The 18,436-nt window shown below is 39.3% G+C and overlaps 1 protein-coding gene across 1 annotated transcript; it reads left to right on the top strand.

The window, feature by feature from the left end:
• The first annotated feature begins 1,943 nt into the window (after positions 1-1,943).
• LOC122738024 (major histocompatibility complex class I-related gene protein-like) lies at positions 1,944-18,062 on the top strand. The gene is given in 7 exon segments (XM_043980065.1): positions 1,944-2,097; positions 7,481-7,741; positions 8,790-9,056; positions 12,523-12,801; positions 13,637-13,753; positions 17,634-17,666; positions 18,034-18,062. Coding segments are annotated over 7 exon segments (1,110 nt in total). The 5' UTR covers positions 1,944-1,973.
• Positions 18,063-18,436: the final 374 nt, after the last annotated feature.

The following is an 18,436-nucleotide window of genomic DNA, read 5'->3' as shown; positions in this document are numbered from 1 at the left end:
GAATTAGAGTATCTGAAGCATTGATGATGTTACCAAATGAGCTATGGAGCAGTGTATGGTAGAAATGACCCACCTGAACCACATTGCGAATGAAGATTTGAGCAGAAGTGGTAGAAAAGTCACTATAGACGTTTATTTTAGAAAATAGTGTGCTAGTTATTCAAAGAGAGCAAGGTATAGCCAGAGGACAGCCCAAATCATCTACTGTTATTCACGGAGTCAAGAGACCCAGTGGAACCCTCTACCCAAATATATTGTGTCATATCATTGGTTGACAGTCTGCCCTGTTTTAATCATAGCTGTTCTGAGACTTCACATTGCCTTAAAGTGAGGCATATAAGTTATGCTAATACTGCATTGACCTTTGACAAAGGTAAGTTACCTTTCCCTTAACCATAAAGTGAGAGATTTTTACTAAGTGACCTCTAAGGTTCCTTCCAGACATAAATCTATGATCCTATAATTCTTAAATGAATTGTTCTTTGACGTTCTCCTCAGTTTATAAGACAGTTTGTGGCTTGGATCTCTCCCAGCCACCACCTTGACATTTGATTCTGCTCATTTCCCTTACTGAGGTCACTAGAGAGCATACTACTGAGTTATGGGGGAATCCCCAAGCATCGAGGTTCTCTCTGACGGAGAAGGTGGAGAAGATTAAAGTGACCACAGAGATGAAGGTGGTAAGGCTTTCAGAGGAAGAATAATGGAAAGAACCTCATAGGCCATCTAGTCTATCTGAAGAAGAGAGCCTTCTACGATGCTCCTGGCTGATGGTCATTTAACCTTTTCTTATAGACCTCCAGGGATGGGGGTAGGGGAGGGTGAGGACCAGCTGGTGCTGACTGATTGCTCTCACTAAATAAAATTTTTAATTGTGAGAACTTCACCCCCCAATTGTACTTTACCCTGGAAAAAAGATTCAATGGGTAAAGGTGATGAGGGAGTTTTGCTATAGAGAGTAGTGCGATGCAGGGGAAACAGCCTTAGCTTTTCAATGAAAGGGTTTGGGTTCAAATCCTGACTTTACTATTGAGTATCAGTGTGACCTTGGAAAAGGCCTCAGTTTCCTCAAATGTAAAATGAGGGAGTTGGACTAAATAACCTAATTTCTCTCTTCTTTCTCTAAATCTATGATCCACTATGAATCTTATACAGTGAGTGAGTACACAAGAGATCTGGTCAGATAAATTAGCTTCGGGTTTAGTCGCAGAAAGAAAGAGCTAAGATCAGTCATTGAGAATTGTAGAGATTTCACTTCAGCAAAAGGAAAAAAACCTTATTAACAGCTAGAATAATCTTTCAATGGAATGGGATTTCACAGAATACAGGGAGCATCAGAACAAATCATTAGATATCTTCAGTCTGTGGTTGGGTGAGCACTGATTGAGGATGGTATAGAAGGGATTCTTGGTCTAGGTCAAGTTGAATTGGTTCAACTCAGTGCTGAGTTTCTCTGCCTGCAAGAGAAATGTGAAGAAGCCTTGTTGGTTGTAAAGGAGGAAACACACACACACACACACACACACACACACACACACAGGAAGACATGCTTTCATAGTGAAGATCCTACAAGATGGGATGGGTCTTTTGTCCATCATGAGACCTAGAACTTGCTAAGTTCAAAAAATAGTTATAAATGCCATAGGTTTCCACTGTTATAGGGTATCAACCCCCTTCCCCATACTTCTCAGCAACACCTGATGGTGACTCTGCTCTAGAGTTTCCCTTTCTCACCACAGACTCCATTTCATTTCTACCTTCAAGGTTGCCAGACATACTCAGGTTTTGCCTAGCAACAGATATCTCAGCTGAACCACGTAGGAGGGCTAGCATTGTGCAGGGCCAATCCAAGATAAGGTGGGGATGAGAAGTGAGGAGCCAATAGTTATATAAAGGACTTATTCCTATTTTGCATACTACTGGGGCACAGAGTTTAGAGAGTGGAGCCTCCTCCAAGTAGAGTGTGGTTGCACATGCCAGGCAATCACCTGTGAAAAAGGATGGCTAGTCAAAAGATAAGGAAGAAGAGGAGGAGGGAGTCTTTCTCATCCTTGTTGCTCATTCTGGGGATACTTTCTCTAATGGGGATCCAGGCAGGTGAGTCTAGGGAAGGAAGTGGGAAGAAGGATGGAAGGCATTGTGGTGTGGATTTGATGGGGGTCTCCCTCAGTCCCTGTCCAAGTAGAAGGGTCTTGATATTGACAGAAGACACCCAAGGAGACAAATTGACAAGGGCATTATGACTAGAACAGTAAGAGCAGAGGATGATTCTGATGGGACAATTCCCTTCTATGTAACCAAGTGGTGGTTCAGGGAAATCTTCCAGGAGAAAGTGAGGTTTGACTTCTGAGACTGAATATGGCTCTGCTTTATGTCTATTTCCAAGTAAGAATTTAAAGGAGTTAGGGCTAGTTAGGGGCGACGGCTACAAGGGCAAAAAAAGAAGAGCAAGATGGGAGTTAAGAGTCTTCATTTAAGTACTGGAATCTCAAGGACCCAAAGAGTCAGTCCTAAGCCATTATCTGGAGCAGAGAGCCAGATGGGAACTCCAAGGCTGCTGAATAATGAAGGTGGGGGGAGGGGGACAAGGAAAAGTTAGTCAACTTTGAGTGGATTTACAAAGAGGGAGGAGGAGACATAGGGGTGATATCTCACAGGTAGGGACCATACTTTACTGGATGCCCCTTGGAGTTCCATGGAAAGGAATTTTATTTGAATTTTTTGTTTGGTTCACCTTGTGTTGAAGTGAGCATTCCTTTTTGGACAAAAGGCATCTCCAGTGTTCAACTGGTACCTACTCCACAGGGTTGTGGGAGAGTTCAAAGGAGACAATTCAAATAATGTATTTTTCAATGTTTAAAGCACCATAGAAATGTTTTAGTGTCTAGGCATGCGATTTCATTGTTCTAGAACTCCTAAGGAGGAATCTCCCACTATCAATTAACCTGTTGTTGAACTAAGTCTCAGGAATTTTTTGCCTTGGCTACTGAAAAGCAAGATGTCTTAAACAGTGTCTCGCAGGCAGTATGGGTGAGAGACAGAACTTGAAGCCAGATATTCCTGGCTCCAAGCCTGACTCTCCACTGTACCATACTGCCTCTATTAGTATTATTATGACTACATTCTCTTCCGCTGCTGCTGCTGATACTACCTCTAACAGGATGAAAGGCATGACACCTGTGTGTTCCCATCTGCCGATGACACTGTACTAAAGTAGCTTTCAGTGAGCCTACATTAGATGAGTGTTTGCATCATTATAATTTTATTCATGTACAAAATAATTATTTTATCATGTGTGTGATATTCCCCAGCATGTTAAATACACAGGAATTAGAGCCAGCTAGAGGCTTGTCCTGGGATTATTTGAGTCTCATTGAAAAGGTTGATAAGATTGAGACCATCATCAAATTGAATGTGAAACAAATGCTTCCCCTAGACCTTGAGTAAGCCAGGGTCAAATTGGTGGTTGTATAGAAGACTTGGATACTACCAGAAAGGTGATGCTAACTGGGGCAAGTCCAAGGTTTTTGATTCAGTGGCTGGTTCCTGATGACTGAAGCATAGGAATTATTATTTATAGATAATGTAAAATGTAAGCTGTCCCCACTGATCTTTGGGATGTAGAGGCAGCTGGCAGGGGCAGCCTCACCAATGAAAGAAATTTGAATTTCCCATGAGAAAGAACCAACTCTGGGGGTCTCCATTTTTCCTGCAGGTAGAACAGAGGCATAACCTAGGCTCATAGGATCCTGGAGTTTTATTTAGAGCTTGAAAGGACTCAAGGTTATGTAGTTCAGCTTCCTTATTTTGAAGATAAAGAAACCGAGGCCCCAAGAGGTAAAGTGACTAGTTTAAGATCATATCTCAAGACCTCTGTTTCTTTATATTAGCATCTACTGAATCTTGTGTGATCCTGACTTTGGTTCCATGGTATTTGAATTCTTACTTTCTCATTGTTTTCATTATTTTCTTCTCAACAAGGAAGTTCTAGATTTTGACTACAATATTCCTGGAGGTTTTCATTTTCTTTTAGGAGGTGACTGGATTCTCTAAGCTTCTACTTTATCTGAGCTGCTGTCCTATGTAATTTCTTTAAATATGTTTAATCTCTCTCTCTCTCTCTCTCTCTCTCTCTCTCTCTCTCTCTCTCTCTCTCTCTCTCTCTCCCTCCCTCTCTCCTCCTCTCTCCCTGTCTCTCTCTCCTTATGGCTTTTAGGTAGTTCAGTGGTGGTTAATTATTGTCTTAGACCTATTTTCCAGGTTAATTGTTTTACCTCTGAGACATTTCTTATTTTCTTATAGTTTTTCAGTTTTTTTTTACTTTGTTTTATGGTTTCTTAATGTCTCATGGAGTCAGTAGTTTCTACTTTTCCAGTTCTAATTTTTAAAGCATTATTTTCTTCAGTGAGGTTTTGTACCTCTTTTATTATTTGCCCAATTCTTATTCTTAAAACGTTATTTTCTTTAATATTGCATCGTACTTCTTTTATCATTTGGCCAATTTTGTTGTTTATTATGCTATTTTTTCAGTATTTTTATAACTTTTTACCAAGCTGTTACTTTTCTTTTCAGCATTTTCTTGTATAGTTCTTATTTCTTTTCTCAACTTATTCTCTACCACTTGTTTTATTTTAAAAATAATTTTCTTGCTCCTTTAAAAAATCTCTTTAACTCTCCTAGAAATTCTTATTCATCTTATGTCCAATCTGCATTTTTCTTTGAGGTTTTTTTTGTTATTTTTTCCTCAAGTAATTGTCTCCTCAGTTTATGTCTTTAGCCTCTCTGGCACCATAGTTTTTATGGTCATGTCCTTTTTTGTGTTCCTTTGCTCATTTTTCTAGCCTATTCTTGACTTTAAATTTCTTGTCAGAATCGGCATCTTCTGGGGGAAGATGCCTGACCTGGGCTTCTTTCTTTTATTTACTTCTGCTGATTTTACAATTTTTTTTTCTGGGGGACCTGTAATTTTTAGTGTTTTTAAAGTGGTTTAATGAATGGAAAAATGTCTCTTTACTGCCCTCCTCATCTGTGCTTCACCAATTCTTCACTCAGCTTGTTTCTCTTGACTTGTGCATGCTTGAGTTTCCATAATCAGTTGCTGGACTCAGTCAGAGTCTGCTTGGAGGTCTTGTAGATTCAGAGCCACTGAATGGCTGACTTTCCCTTGGTTTTGGTCTCCTGTTATAGTTTGTTCCACTGTAGGCTTATGTGTGTGACTAAAGATTAGAACCAAGTTCCCACTCTGCTCTTGGGCTTAGAGTCATATAGCTATAGCTGTGGAACTTGTGATTATTCTGTACAGATAGAGTCTCTTCTTTCTTGTGACCATGATTGCTCCTCTCTACCTGAACTGTGAGCTGGAATGGAGTAATAAGTGCTGGAAATGCCAGATGGCACCTGTTCCTGCTCCCAGAGCTAGTACAGGGGTTCCCTGTGACTTCCTTCTACTCAGGCATTCAGTTCCTTCTTTGTACCTAAGTACTGTGCTGCCCCCTGATACTGTCATCACTACCAGAGCCTGCTGTGGCACTGTTTCTGCTGCTGGGCTCCTGGTAAGTCCCTACCCCAGGGCCCACAGACCTCTCCATCTCTCTTTTTAAGCTGTCCTGGGTCAGAAAAATGACTCACTCTAACTTCTTTTTGGCTTTTATGATGAGAATTCAGTTTGGCTTGTTTTCTAGGTTATTGTTGAGAAGCCAAGGTTAAATTCTTACCTCTCACATCACCATATTTATTCCATTCTCCTTTCCTAAGGTTGCACAGAAGTAAATGACTGCTCCTGGGCTCCTTCTTAGTTAGTTCAGAGCTCATTCAACTATTATTCATAGAGAGAAAAATGGACATAATAATGACCACAGACAGATGAAAACTGGGAGCCAGATATCCTAATGCCACCATAGGCAAACCACCGATTGACAGGGAGGGCTCAGTAGTTACACTGTTCCTGATTCCCCTTCTTGAGCTTTCACTTCTCTATTCACTTGAACAGTGTGGCTAAAAGAAAGGATGTTCAGCCTCAGAGTCAGGTCGACCCGAGTTCAATGTTTACCTGAGATCCATAGTAGCTGCATGATTAGAGACAAGGCATTTAGCTTCTCAGTACTCTGAATAACTGCCCAGCAGTAAACATTATAGCTTAGTTGCTCATGTGCTTCAATGGAGGGAGCTTTCATGCTGGAAGCTCTCTTTCTTTGATGAAATAACAGTTCCAGTTCAAAACCCAAAAATTAATCCTTGGTACTACTAATATACCCTAGAACTCAGGGGATGAAGCTTTCTGCTCTCATGACCATGGGTAACCACAAGGGGGCAGACTGGTTCTTATCTGAAAGACACATTCTACATATTCTCTTTCCTCTTTAATTTAGTAGAGGCAGATTTGGAATTTTTCAAGACACTTTATGTGGAAGCAAACAAATAAAAGACAGGCCTTGCAACAAATAAACTGACAGATAACAAGTTTTTTTCTTACCTTCATTAATGTCTAGTAGTTGAATGGATTTTTTGGTACAGTTGATGGAGTCTCTTACTTGCTTCTTTTCCATCTGCCTAGACCTTGACTGGCCAACAAATCTTAAAGTTCCTCTTTTCAGTCTCCTAAAATTTCTTCCTCCCATTCCTTTCTTTCACCTCTCTTGTCTAGGGAGTTAATGGAAGGGAAACTCCAATCTTCAGCTATGTATGACAGTAGACTATTTCTTAGTCAAGTGTTTATTGAGATTTGAAACAGCAACAACAGTATAATTGCATCTGTAGTGCCCAAGAGTTATTGTGAGGTTGAAATGAGAGAATGGATGCCAAATGCCTAAACATTCTAGAAATGTTGGGCATTCCAAAGATAGCTAAGGAGAGAAACCCCTCATACATCTTTGGATAGCTTCTGTTTCCACTCTTCAAGCATCTTGCCTGTTCCTCCTACTCCTATCATTCTAACACTCTTAATCTTCACACCATTATCTGTTCTCCCTAACCTGTCTCAATCCCAGGAGAGATTTTAGGCTAGTACAGTCAGTGCTTATATCATGAATGATTAACAGCTGAAGAAACTAGCCACACCCTCACTGAGCCCTTCCCTATGTCCAGTGCTGTGCTAGGCATTGATTGGAAGGAATGATGGGTGTTTGGTCCCATTTTGAATTATTTTGCTCACCCAGTCCAATTTGACTCCTCATAGTTGGAGGTCATAGGTGCAAGGGGACTTGGAGCCTTTAATATCTGAGGCACAAAGAGGTTAGATGATTTGCACAGGGTAACTACATGGTAAGTGTCTGAAGTAGGATTAGAATCAGGATATCCTTGACTCCAAATCTAGCATTCCATCTATGGTGGCTCCTCTCTTCATAGGTGGCCTAGGGAAGCCTAGTTACCTCCCAAGTAGCAGGAAGACCAAGGGATGAGTGGGAGAAGGCACATTAGTTCTGGACAACCCCTTCCCCCTACTTGATCTTCTTTTCTCTCCTCATCCCCTCCTGTCCTGCAGCTCACCACAAGCACATGATACAGTTCACAACAGTGGGCACAAGAAACTCCCTCTTGGACCATTTTATGGTGGATTTTCTGGATGATGTTCAGGTGTTCTCCTATGACAAACATAACCAGAAGCTCATGGCCAAGGAGGCTTGGATCCCCCAGGCCCTGGGGGCCAAGTTCATAGCAAAAACTCAGCAGAAGTTAGTGGATCATGAGAAGAGTTTCCTCTGGTTCCTGAAGAAGTTGATGCAGAATGACACCAAGCATGAAGGTAAGTCAGCCCCTCTTCCCTTCTCTCATGTCTTCTTCCTTCCCTCTTTTTTTTTTTTGCCTTCATTGAAGTCAATGGCCCCTTTTCTAGGAGGCCATGCCATTGGCCTGAGTGTTCAGGTTCTCTGGGCACTCTAGGGAGAAGAGATGGAATTGGTTCTCATTGGGCCACATCAGCTTCCCAGGGCATTGGCACCTTCTTTTGGACCTGGTCAATCAATCAATCAAAATTTATTAAGGGCCTTATATGTGCCAGGCAGTCCAGGGGTTCTTTGTCTTTACACCAAAGTTTGCCTTTTCCCTGTACCCTCCATATTTTCCCTATAATTGATCTTCACTTTGAAGCAATTAACCCCCTATTTTTCCATGATTTCTGAGTTCAGATATCTGCTGTATAAACTAACCAACTATTATTTATCTGTCCTCTTCTTTTGCCATTGCCTCTGTATTTCAATCCCTAGTTACAGTGGTTACTTCCAAATTCTCCTCTCCTGCCTGCACTCTAAACCTCCAGTTTGTTCTTCTAGGGATTACTCTCTAGAAAAAAGGGCCATATACAAATACATAAATAATACACCAAGATAAGGTGACTGGAAGATCATATATTAGGAAACTGGTCAGGCCCGTACTAACATTATCAAGCTCTTAAGTGATTCTTTCTTAACTAAAGTTCCCTAGCTTACTTTGATCATGATTATTCATAGGGAGCATCTGCCTCCCTTAGGAGCTCAAGAAATATCCATAAACAGGTCACTCTTAGGGATCCCTTAGAGATCTCCACAGTATTGGACACCCTAAGGTTATCTGTCTTTCTGTGATATCAACATAACAGCTCTCATTTCTGTCTTCCTTTGAATACCTAATTTCCTTCTCAACAGCTCTGTAAAAAGGGAAGTGACTATTATCCCTGTTTGCTAAATGAGAATACTGTTAAGGTAACATAAGGTAATACAGCTAGTAAATGTAAGAGCTACAATTCATATTCAGGTCCTATTGACTCTGTGTCCAGTACTTATATCATTATATTACCTTTCAACCTCCCCCCACAGTGAACTGCACAGTACAGGTCTCTGTAGCCTGTGAGATTGAGAGATATGACTATATAGGAAATGAAATCCAGATTGCTGTAGATGGTCAAGAGTTTTGCCTTCTGGATGAGGAGATGGGAAATTGGATTGTCTTGATGCCTGAGGCTGAGCCCTTCAAACCCCTTCTGACAAGTACCCTCTGGACCACTCAGAGGGAACACTACATGCAAGAATATTGTATTGACACCATGAAAAAAATCCTGCAGCACTCAAGTATAAGGAAGAATGGTGAGTACTTGGCCTTCCAACCCACTTCCCATCAGGATATCCAGGGCAGACTTCCCTACATTCTTTTTTTTTTTTAATAATAAACATTTTTATTTAAAGTTTTGAGTTCCAAATTTTATCCCTCCTTCCCTCCCTCCCCTGCGGTGGTAAGCAATCAAATATAGGTTATACATGTGCAATTATGTAAAACATTACCATACTAGTAATTTTGTATAATAAAACTTGAATAAGAGAAAAATGAAAGTAAAAAATAGTATAAATAAAATAGATAAATCAATATCACTTCTTTCAGTGGAGGTGCATGATTATAGATGGCTTTGATTTCTTTGTCTGAATACTTCCTGTTCATATCCTTTAACCATTTATCAATTGGGGGATGACCTGTATTTTTATAAATTTGAGTCAGTTCTCTATATATTTGAGAAATGAGACCTTTATCAGAGAAATTTGTTTCAAAAATTCTTTCCCAGTTTTCTGCTTCCCTTATAATCTTGGTTACATTAGTTTTGTTTGTGCAAAAACTTTTAAATTTTATATAATCAAAAGGATCTATGTGATATTTTGTATTGCTCTCTATATCTTCATTGGTCCTAAATTCTTCCTCTGTCCATAAATCTGACAGATAAACTATCACATGTTATTTCAATTTGCTTATGATATCACCCTTTATGTATAAATCGTGTATCCATTTTTACCTTATTTTAGTATATGTTGTGAGATGTTGGTCTATACCTAGTTTTTGCCATACTGCTTTCCAGTTTTCCCAGCAGTTTTGGTCAAATAATGAGTTTTTGTTCCAAAAGCTTGAATCTTTGGGTTTATCATATTGCTATATAACTACTATAGTTATTTACTACAGTGTAATTTGTACATATTCTACACCAGTGATCCACCTCTGCATTTCTTAGCCAGTACCAGAGTAATTTGATTATTACTACTTTAAAATATATTTTGAGATCTGCTACTGCTAGACCACCTTGTTTTGTATTTTTTCATTGATTCCCTTTATAGCCTTGAACTTTTGTTCTTTTAGATGAATTGTTATTATTTTTCTATATCCATAAAATATTTTTGATAGTTTGACTGGTATAGCATTAAATAAATGAATTAACAGGTATTATTATAATTTTTATTATATTGGTGCAGCCCACCCAGGAGCACTTAATATTTTTCCAGTTGTTTAGATCTGACGATTTGTGTGAAAAGTGTTTTATAGTTCTGGTCACTATATGACCTGGGTTTGTCTTGGCTAGTAAACTCCTAAGTGCAAACTGTTTCATATTATCATATTAGGGAAACCAAAGCCCAAAGACATAATATGCTTCTCTGTCTTTGTCTTTTTCTTAATAACTAGTCCAGCTAAAGGTAGAGATGCCCATCATCAAAAGGAAGGGGAATGACCTGTTATGATGATGACAACACTCTCTTGCAACAATAACTAATGAAGACCCATCTTTTGAAGTAGAGAAATTACTTTATAACCATACCTCTCCCATCTTCTCTAGTAAATTTACTTATATAAAGCCATTTACATTAATTCATATTGAACTTTACCTTATAATATTCAGACTAATCTTTTAGCTTGTCCAGTTCTTTTTTGATCTAGACTTGTCATCCCATGTGTTACTGATCCCTCCTTAGATTTTCACATGTTCAAATGTGATTATCATGGCATCTATGCTTTCTTCCAAGTCATTGATGAAAATGTTAAACAACAGAGGGTCCAGTATAGATCCTTGGGGCACTACATTGGAGACCTCTGGCCAGGTCAACATTGAACCATTCATACAAATACTAATGCCTTCCCCCAAGTGTCTTCCATGTTGTCTTCCCCACTAGAGTGTAATATCATTTAGTTCAGGTCTTGTTCTATAACTTCTCCTTGTTTCCCCTGTGCTTAGCACAGTGTATAGCACACAGTTTAATAAATGTTTGTTGAATTGACTTGAGTCTAATCACTCAACCAATTTTTAAGCTATCTTCTTGTATTGTCCACCTTATTCCATCTTTTCCCTAAGTTTAGCATGTTTCTTTCCTAAATGCTTAAATCTGGGTAAACTATATTCCCAGCAATCCCCTCATCTACTAGCTTAGGAATCTTTCCAACAAAGAAAATGAGGTTGGTCAGGCATGACCTGATCCCAGTGAAGATTAACTAGCTCTTTGTAATCACTACTTCCTTTTTAGGTTTTCATTAACCATATCTTTAATGAGCCATTGTAGAATCTTCCCAGGAATCCAAGCTACACTAGCTGGCTTGACTTTGCAGACTCTTAATTCTCTTTTTTAAAAAAATAAGTTCAATATTTACTCTTCTCTAGTCCTGTGGTAATTTCTTCATTCTCCATGATCTGTCAGGCCTCACTGTCAGCAAATAAGGTATCCTATCTGTTAGCACTTTCAGAACCCAAGAATATGGTTCTTCTGGGTCAGGTAAAGATCAAATAAGAGAATATTTGTAATTCTTTGCAAACCTTAAAGTGCTACATAAATAGAAATATTACTACTACTCTGCTTCTACTTTTATTTCTATTACCATCACTATTTTTTACTACTACTTCTACTACAATTACTCCTACCACCACTACCATGACCACCACCACTACCACCATTACTACTTCTACATTTCTTTTAAAAAAAGAAAGCCACATATTCTCTCAATCTTTCCATTCTTATATCTTGCTCCTACTCCCCATTGGTCTTTTTTTTTCTGATTTTGAGTGCAAAAGTGATTCTTCTTGGCAGAGAAAACTACAACAAAATAAGCATCTTTTCCTCCTCTCTGTTGTGACTGATCATCACACTATCAATTCTCAAACAGCAATCATACCCTGCCTACTTTCTAGATATGATTCACACTAAGAATGAGGGACTCGGGGGAAGCTAGGTGGCCCAGTGAATAAAGCACCGGCCCTGTGCTTAAGTCTGTCTCTCAGGCTTTCTATCTTCAGGGCCTGTGATCCTCATAATTGAAGGGAATAAACACATAGATGAATTCATGAATATTAACACTAGGAAATATTGAAGAAAATTCTGGCTTTTAACCTATTGTAATTAATGGTCAATACTCTGTTGACTTCCTAATTGGGTTACAAATCTGCTGGTGTTATTACTATAACTGTAGTGGTTTGCATTTTGTTCTTCAGCTCTTTTTTACAGGTGAGGAAACTGAGGCAAACAGGGCTAATTGATCTGCCTAAGGTCACATAGCTAGCAAGTGTCTGAGGCCACAAATCAACAACCATTTGTTGAGGATCAACTATGTGCAGAGGGAAGTGGAGAGATATAAAATAGATAATGAGAAAGTATATATTGAATCATGTAGCACTTTGCCCTCCAAGACCTTATGACTGCTTAGTCCTAGGGGTTTGGCCAATAAGAGAAATGAAGAAAGGGAAAGATAAGGGAACAGAAAATGCTACTGAGATTTACACATGATACCTTCTCTTCTGACCTCTACCTTTAGTGCCCCCTGAGGTGACTGTGTCCTGCCGTGAGGCCATGGGTGGCATTACTACCCTCTCCTGCTCTGCTACTGGCTTCTACCCCAGCTCTATCCTGTTGCACTGGCAGAAGGGGAAGGAGATGATTGTGGCTGGGAAGGAGAGCTCCAGTGGTGTCTTACCCAATGCTGATTCTACCTTCTACCAACGAATCACCATTGAGCTTCCACCAGGGGACACAGGGACCAATTATGACTGTGTAGTGGACCATATCGAGCTGGGCACACCGAAAGCATATCCTGGTGAGTGCTTAGCCTGACTTGGTTGGGTTGAACTATAGAAGGATTAGCCATGAAATGATGTTTATCCCTTCCACTTCCTCTAACTTCTCCAGAACATAACAAGAGGGGAAATTTCCCAACAGGAACAAACTAGAACAATTAACTTTTTTGTCCCAATATAGTTTCATTTATGATTTCCTAAAATAGAGTTCTGAAAAACTAGGCTTTGATAAAAAAAAAAAACCAAAACATTGGGATTCAAATTGAGCTATTTGAACATGCCTTAAGCCTAAATCATTCTGGCTCTCACTGATTGGCCAGTAATAGGTCCCAGCCCAAGTCTCATTTGATCATTGTTTGGGTTATGATGGCTCAGAATAAGGGAAAATAGCCAATATTTCTGTTATGGCCAGATTCTGAAGGTATTCTCCTCCCAATTTATTATTAATTTTTTTTGAGTAGGTAGACTAGCCCATATTTTACCTCATTTCTTACCTAGCCTTAAATCACTGAATGGATTTTGCCTCAGATGAATTTAGACTTGGGACAGACCTTAGCTTAAAAGACCAAGGTCTCCCACTCTATCTGGAGTAATTTCCAGTCATCCTGAACTATATCTTGCCACTGGACTCAGATGCCTTAGAGGGGAGATTGAGGGTTATGACTTTGCACAATGCTGCACATTTAAATCCAATTCACTTGCAAGTCCAGACATCACTCTCTTGATGTCATTGGTCCTCTTTGAGAAGTACAAATTGCAACAACAAACACAAAAAACCAACAATTTCCCATTGCCACCTGAAAGATTTCTACTCAAATTAACTGTCTTCTCTTTGTACTCCTCTTGTTGCCACAGTCCATGTGAAGTATCCTGAAAGGAGGTCATGGACTGTAACCCTGACCATCCTGGGTGTTGTCATTCTGGTCTTGAGCTGTGCTGCATCCTTCATCATGTGGAAGAAAATAAAAACAGGTGTGTATATGGGGAGAGAGGGAAAGGGACGAGACTAGTAGGTCAGTAAGGGATGGAGATGTTGATGTTTCATCAACTTTATGAAGGTACAGGAAACAAAAACAACTTTGATTTCTATTTCCACTTTACCCTCCAGATCTAAGAGATCTGTGGGCTTCTCCATTAAGAATTTTTTGGAATTCGAGGTCTAGGTTCTTTTTATTTGGTCATGATTTCCAGGTAGTCTAACCAGTCTTAAATTTTCTCTCTTCTATCTGTTTTCCAGGTCAGTTGCTTTTTCTATAATATCCTTTATCTTTTCTTCTTTTATTCAGACTATTTTGTTTTTCGTATTTCTTGTTTCATTTGGTTCATTGAATTTTATTTGGTCTATTCTAATTTTCAAGGAGTTTATGTCTTGGGAAAGACTTTATACCCCTTGTGCCAAGCTGTTAATTCTATTTCCAATTCTTTCTTCCATAGATCTCATTTATTTTCCCCAAACCTCTTTTAACTCATCCTTTTAAAAGGCAAACTTTTGCTTCATATCTCTTTTGTTTGTTTGTTTTTTTTAAGTGAGGCAATTGGGGTTAAGTGACTTGCCCAGGGTCACATAGCTAGTAAGTGTTAAGTGTCTGAGGCTGGATTTGAACTCAGGTACTCCTGACTCCAGGGCCGGTGCTCTATCCACTGCACCACCTAACTGCCCCACCCCATATCTCTTATTTTTAATTTATTTAGAATTTTCCCCAAGTTATATGTAAAACAAATTTTCATATCAATTTTTAAAACTTTGTGTTCTAAATTCTCTTCCTCCCTCCCTCTCTAACCCCCTTAAGAACTCAAGCAATTCAATATAAGTTATACATGTGCAGTCATGCAAAATATTTCCACATTAGTCAGCTTGTGAAAGAAAATAGACAAAAAAACTTTAGAAAGAGGAACTAACAAAAAATATACTTCAATCTGTATCAGTTCCTTCTCTGTAGATGGACTGCATTTTTCATTAAATCCTGATGGCATCTTGCTCATCATTTCCTATAGCACAATAGGGTTCCATCCTAACCTCATCCCGCAATTTGTTCAGCCATTCACCAATTGATAGGCATCACCCCAATTTTGAATTCAACTTTTTTTTTAATGTATGAGGTATTTTATTTTTTCCATTACATGTAAAGATAGTTCTCAACTTTTGTTTATACATGCTTTACAATTTCAGATTTTTCTCCCTCCCACCCCTCCCTCCCCCCTCCCCTAGACAGCAGGTAATCTGATATAGGTTATATCTATATATCTCTATACATATATATATATACACACATATATATACACATAATAACATTAATCCTATTTCTGCATTAATCCTGTTACAAGAGAAAGAATCAGAGCAGTGATGCAAAACCTCAAAATAGAAAGAAAAAAAAAAACCAACAGCACCCAAAACAAAAGAAATAATATGGTTCAATCAGCATCTATACTCCACAGTTCATTCTTTCTTTTTTTTTCTTGGATTTGGAGATCCTCTTCTATCATGAGTTCCCTGGAACTCTTCTGTACCATTGCATTGGTGAGAAGAATATAGTCCATCACAGTAGGTCAACACTCAATGTTGATGATACTGTGTACAATGTTCTTCTGGTTCTGCTCATCTCACTCATCATCAGCTCACGTAAGACCCTCCAGGTTTCTCTGAACTCTTCCTGCTCATCATTTCTTACAGAACAATAGTATTGAATTCAACTTTTAAAAAATCTCTTTTAGGGTACCAACCTAGTAATGATATTGCTAGGTCAAAGAGTATGAATGGTTTTATAGTCCTTTAAGCATAGTTCCAAATTGCTCTACAGAACATTTGAATCAATCTACAACTTTACCAAGAGTGCATTAATGTCTCATTTCCCCCATATCCCCCACGACATTTGTCTTTTTCTTCTGCTGTTGCTTCATATTGTTTAAGAATTCTATTTTAATGTGTACCCAAGTTATGATGGGTTTTTTTGAGTGTTTGTTTGTAAATGATTTGGAGCCATTTTCCTCTTCTGGATTTCTGTCTTGAGTGTCTCTATCACCATGGTAGTTTTAAAATTGTAGAATGCTTTTTGGAGGTTTAATTATCCTTTAAGGCTACTTCCTAATTTTTACATTTATGTTAGTGCTGGGCACTGCCCACACCAAGAGGGATTGTCTGGTGCAGTCCTGCTGTTTTCTTGGGGTTTTGAGTTTTGTGTTATTCAAGGGTCTCCAGGACAGCTCAGCTTGGGCAGCTGTAAATTTTGTTGTCTGACCCAGGGCACAGTCTGATTTCTGCCCTCCATATCTGAGCTCTAAATGATGCAGACATGGATTTGGGTCTGAGTAGCATGTCTGTAGACTTTCCCATTTGGAGTTTTGGTAGAATTCTGCTGGACTCAGTTGATATCAGATGGAAAGCTTTTCTGATTTAGAGTGGTAAAATTGCAGGCTTCCCTTTGGGCTGAGTTTCCTGCTCTGGTTGTTCCTTTTAGTAGGCATCAGTAAGTGCTCAAAGGTAGAACTGAGATGACACTTTGCTCATGTGATATGTCACTAGCTTCTGCTTGCCTCTGAACTTGCTCCTTGAATGGTCAAAAAAGCATTGTCAATAGAATCACACATTGCAAACAGAATCCTGGAGTTCATAGGGACCACCATGGTCCTCCTGTCCAAATTGTACCTGACTGAACAACAGTTCTTCAATAACTCTGGTGATCAACTTGCTTAAAGTTAGTTCAAAAGAAATGGAGACCTTATCATCTCTTGTATTATCCCACTCTACTTTTGAAATAGAATTTTTTCCTATCTTACAAACCACATTTGCCCCACCATCTACATCCCCTTCTAGGTAGAGCAAATTTAATTCCTCCTTGTGTAATAGCTCAAACATAGCTGCCCCTAGACTTCTCTTCCCTAGGCCAAACTTCCCCATGTCCTTTAAACTATTGTATGGCATCATTTCTAGTTCTCTTCCTATCTTATCATGATAGATTTCTGGCTATGTTATATGTTGTCAGTGTCCTTCCTGAAGGACTTGATTGCATTACAGTAGTACAAAGCAGGCTGACCAGGGCAGAGCATAGTGAGAGTTTTACCTTCCTCTGGACTTTTCTTTTCTTTTCTTTTTTTTTTGGCTGGGCAATGAGGGTCACACAGCTAGTAAGTGTCAGGTGTCTGAGGCCAGATTTGAACTCAAGTCCTCCTGAATCCAAGGCCAGTGCTTTATCTACTGTGCCACCTAGCTGCCTCTGGACTTTTCTTTTAATGCAACCTAAAACCATATTTACTTTTTCAGCTGCCATTTTATTTCATTGATTCAAACTGAGTTTTCAATCTAGTAAAAATTCCCCCAATCTTTTTTTTTCACATGAACTGTTGGGTAGTCATGTCTCTCCTATCTTGCTGGTAGAAACTTTACAGCTGGTTTTATACAAATCATATTCGTTTTGGACAATGTTTATGACCCATCATTATCTTTCTGGATCCTAAAGGTCATCCAACATGGTAGCTGCCCCATCCAGCTTTGTGCCACCTCCCAATTGATGAGGATGCTAGTTATTCCCTCATTTTTTCATTTCATTCATTCATTTCAACATTAATATATGTTGAAGATCACTGACCCAAGGAGAGGTCCTGTAGACTCTACTTGAGGAGGGAGAAGAGAACTAGGCACCATCCTTGGGGAATGATTGATCTGATTGGGATACAGTGTTTGTGCATAGGCAGCTCCTAGTCTAGTTTGGGAGATGCACAGTCTTTGTCTCTGGGGAGGGTATAGGCAGAGATCAAGTGTATTCTTGCCTTGAGAAAGGGGGATATAAGAGTCACATCTTCAGACCCACTCTCCGGTGTGCATTTTTTGGTGATTTTCTCTAATTTTTTTCCACAGGCTACAACATCCATCAGTGTATTACATTGGAAGGTGAGCCACTGGAGAGTGGGGTAGGAGGAGAATGCAGAGTTACCAAGAACCATGAAACATTTCTCAAAAACCTTGTGACTGATGGGGCAGGTCAAGGAGGGATGCTATCAGATGGAGAAAAAGAAGTTTGGAGTGAAATGTGTGTGTGTGTGTGTGTGTGTGTGTGTGTGTGTGTGTATGCGTGTGTGCAAATCCCAGGTCCCTCATCCACTTCACCTTCTCCACCCAGAATGGGAATCCCAAAGGGAAGTGGGAAAATAGACACAGAGGAAGCCTGTCCTTTAACTTTTCCCCTAGGGCCAGGCTGTGATTACAATGATTTACATGCATATAGAAAAGGGGAAACAAATCATTTTATTTTTTCCAGATATTCAATTGGACCTTCAAGGACACTAGAATATGCTGCGGTGCTTGTCTCAGAGAACTAGCTGCAACTGCTATTGGCTCATTCCTGCTGAGTATGAAGAAGCTCTGTCCACATGTGAGGACTAGGTTGAATTCTGCCTGGGTGGAGGGATTTCTTGGGTCTTCTCCCTCTAATAGAATCACAGACCATTGTTTATACTGGCAAATGAGAATCATATTTGCAGACCTCAGTGTATATCTCATATCCTCAGTGTGGGTGCAACTTTCATAAAGATAATAAAACATAACAAAAATCATTCCCAGGCCCTCCAATTTATTTGACATTTTCTATGACTCCTCATGACATTATGATTTATTTGTGATGCTTGTATAATCCCATCTCTCCTCATTACAATGCTGAACTT

This window comes from Dromiciops gliroides, chromosome 2 (assembly GCF_019393635.1).
Source record: "Dromiciops gliroides isolate mDroGli1 chromosome 2, mDroGli1.pri, whole genome shotgun sequence".
NCBI lineage: Eukaryota > Metazoa > Chordata > Mammalia > Microbiotheria > Microbiotheriidae > Dromiciops > Dromiciops gliroides.
The sequence above is the reverse complement of the archived record's forward strand: the minus strand, read 5'-3'. Positions and strand labels throughout refer to the sequence as shown.